At 44.3% G+C, this 3,310-nt stretch overlaps 1 protein-coding gene across 1 annotated transcript; it reads left to right on the top strand.

Moving 5' to 3' along the window:
• The first annotated feature begins 216 nt into the window (after positions 1-216).
• Positions 217-2,334, top strand: lbx1b (ladybird homeobox 1b). Its single transcript, XM_046048087.1, has 3 exons — positions 217-544; positions 1,066-1,571; positions 2,162-2,334. Exons 1-2 carry the CDS (start codon positions 217-219, stop codon positions 1,551-1,553), a joined length of 816 nt encoding a protein of 271 aa, XP_045904043.1. The 3' UTR covers positions 1,554-1,571; positions 2,162-2,334.
• The last annotated feature ends 976 nt before the right edge of the window (positions 2,335-3,310 follow it).

Raw genomic sequence — 3,310 nt, 5'->3', positions numbered from 1 at the left:
CATCTCACTCCTGCGGACTTGCTGCTCCCGAGGATCGACACTTTGAAGGCATCCCATTTTGGAATAAGATTTTCTTTTCTTTATTCTCTCCTCCGTGTCTTTGTTGGTTGTTTTTTTATCTCCTAACTGTTATGTGACTTTTTTCCTCGAAAGCTTCGCTCGTATTTGACCGCTGAATATTTCAACGAAGTCCTGTATAAACTCTGCACACAACCAATGATGACATCCAAAGAAGTGGCTAAATGTGATGCAGTGGAAAACAGGAGGCGAAGTCCGCTGGACCATTTGCCGCCTCCTGCCAACTCCAACAAGCCATTGACCCCCTTCAGCATCGAGGACATCCTGAACAAACCGTCTGTGAAACGAAGTTACACAATTTGCGGCACAGCTCATCTAATTTCGTCCTCTGAGAAGCACCGCCCGTCCAGCATCCCTCTGTCCAGCCGGGCACTCCTCACCCAAACCTCCCCGCTCTGCGCGCTAGAGGAGCTGGCCAGCAAGACTTTCAAGGGGCTGGAAGTCAGCGTTTTACAGGCTGCAGAAGGTACATCTCCATCCCCAAAACTCATTCTTTTTACAATTTAATATTAGGCGTTTTCTCTTGATTTTGTTCTCTAATTCAGTGGCCTGCACCAAAATACTATTCGGTTACACCTTTAATTTTATTATCAACATGCCAAGCAATGCATTCATTAAATGCGCTTGTTTAATGGCCAGAACTAAAGAAAATCATTTCTGTTCACCAATGCATAGCGATTTTTCTCTAAAAATAGGCCTATTTTATCGAACAAAGCGGTGTTCATTTTATGGGCTTCAACAAAATAAATCGCCAACGCTTTTCTTTAATATTAAGGTCTCGTGTGTCTGGTGCTCAATATTTCCCAGTGGTGTCTGCGTAATATTCTTGTAATTACCTGTTCCCACAAGAGCTGGAGGCTTTAGTATCACTTCCATTGTTATTTTTGCATAAGAAACACTTTTACGCACACACTGCAGCGGTGCAGAGGAAGCCCTGCAAATGCACGATTCAATAATTTTCATTCTTCCTCTGTCTCTTCCTCACAGGCCGGGACGGGATGACTCTGTTCGGCCAGAGAAGCACCCCGAAGAAGCGCCGGAAGTCTCGGACGGCGTTCACCAATCATCAAATCTACGAGCTGGAAAAGCGCTTCCTGTACCAGAAGTACCTGTCCCCGGCCGACCGGGACCAGATCGCGCAGCAGCTGGGCCTGACGAACGCGCAGGTCATCACGTGGTTTCAGAACCGGAGGGCCAAGCTAAAACGGGACCTGGAGGAGATGAAGGCCGACGTAGAATCGGCCAAGGCCGTCGGCCAGGTCCCCTTGGACAAGCTCGCCAAGCTGGCGGACCTGGAGAAATGCGCCAACGGCACGCTAGGCCACCCGCGAGGCGAGTCCCCCACGCGGGGCGGCCTGCAGGAGCACGAGCTCGCTCAGAAACTGCGGTCATCGCCGCTGTCTCCGTTCTCAGACCACACAACTAGTAAAGAGTGCTCGGAGGACGAGGACGTGGAGATTGATGTGGATGACTGATGCAGCGTGGTGCTGAAGGTCAAAAAACACAAAAAGACGATAAAACATCCTACCGAGGACTTGTATCTTACTGCTTATATTGTATACCATATCTCAGAACATGTACCAAAATGTATGACTTTTATATCGGCACAGATAGACCTATTCATAGTGAAGCATGAACACAGAACAAGAAATATGCAGTGGTATTTTACAATGTATTCATTAGCAAACGGTTACTTCTTGCAATCAAAGCAATATGGTCTAAATTACATGAGTAACTTATTATTTTTTTACACTATAGGCCAACACACACACACACACACAGACACACACACACACACACACACACACACCTGTTCCATCGCTTTTCCTACAAGGCCTACCCTCACAAACCACAATGAAAGTGCTCCAGTTTCTCATATTCTTTGCATGTAAATGCATGATTTGATTTTTGATCATTATCTATTTATTTTTACTTTATTATTATTTTTTATTTAATCGTTTTTGTGTTTTCTGTGAGCCAAATCGCCTTTGAGTCACTTTGTCACTGCCGGCTCTTCTTCTTCTCCCCCTGCTCCTCATCTGATCCTTGACTTCGGTTCATTTTCGGCGTCCCGATGCTGCAGTGCATGATGATGATGATGATGATGATGATGATGATCGGAAAGGCAAACTCGGACATCCACGTTTTATGGAAATGCTCCAGCGATGGCGAGAAACAAAAATGAACATTGCGGTGATTTTGACGGGCTATATGCTACTTTTTAGATTTATTGTTTGGATACAATAGATTTACAGTTAACTTTGTTATGTTTTTTACACCTGTAAGTGCCTTTCTAAAATCAGGACATTATTTGAAAACCAATGCACAGACTGTAATGTATATAGGCTACTATGGGAATAAAATGGCTTTTCTGAATATATCTTTTATGTTGTAATTCTTGAATAATATAATAATATAATAATTCTGTTGCTGTTTTATTATGGATATAATAGCCTGCTTTTTTTTTTGGTGAAGACAAAACATTTCATTTTGGAAACACGCTCCCGTTGCCAAATCTGGGCGTGTGAGCCTATCAAAAGCGGCCTATTTAGACTTATTATTCTGAACTATTTTGTCCCTTTGTGTCCTTTTCTACTAGGATGCTCTAAACATTTTGTGGCCCGGAATCTCACATCTCCTTTCACACCCTAAAAGCGTATCGTGGCTTCTTGACCCTTAGACGTGTTTCTCCATTCGTGGCAAAAATTTATGTGAGAAACACAAATCTGGTGCCGGGGAAAAAAGGCGAGGATGCCACAAAAACACAAAGTTTTGGGCCAGTTTCTCCAGGCCTTTATAGACCTTTTTTTGTTCTGCGGGACTGGGCCGTAATTTTGAGCGTAAAGCATGAAAAGTGGGGACAAATGAGCAGCGTTCCCTGATGGGACGAGCCACAAAGGAGCAGGGCCGGTCCCCCGCCGGCAGCAATACTGAGACAAGTGTGTCCCACCGCACAAAAAGGACGCAAACGTTTGGAGGCCATATGGTTTTTGAAATTTCCTCACAATTTCAGACAATTTGATGGATTGAGTTAACCCTCCTTTTAAACAGTTTAACTGGGTGCGAACAAAGGCCATAATGCCTACATAGACTCTCCCTTCATGAGGGCATCTGCGGCTATTAATGTCTAGCCCTTTTCTTTGCCTGGCGTTTTGAACAAGTCAATGAATTACAATGAAACTGCCCCTTTTTTTGTGAGACGCTTGTCTTTCTCTGCTTTTTAGCTGTGGAA

Source organism: Micropterus dolomieu, linkage group LG04 (genome assembly GCF_021292245.1).
Source record: "Micropterus dolomieu isolate WLL.071019.BEF.003 ecotype Adirondacks linkage group LG04, ASM2129224v1, whole genome shotgun sequence".
Taxonomy (NCBI): Eukaryota; Metazoa; Chordata; class Actinopteri; order Centrarchiformes; family Centrarchidae; genus Micropterus; species Micropterus dolomieu.
The sequence above is the reverse complement of the archived record's forward strand: the minus strand, read 5'-3'. Positions and strand labels throughout refer to the sequence as shown.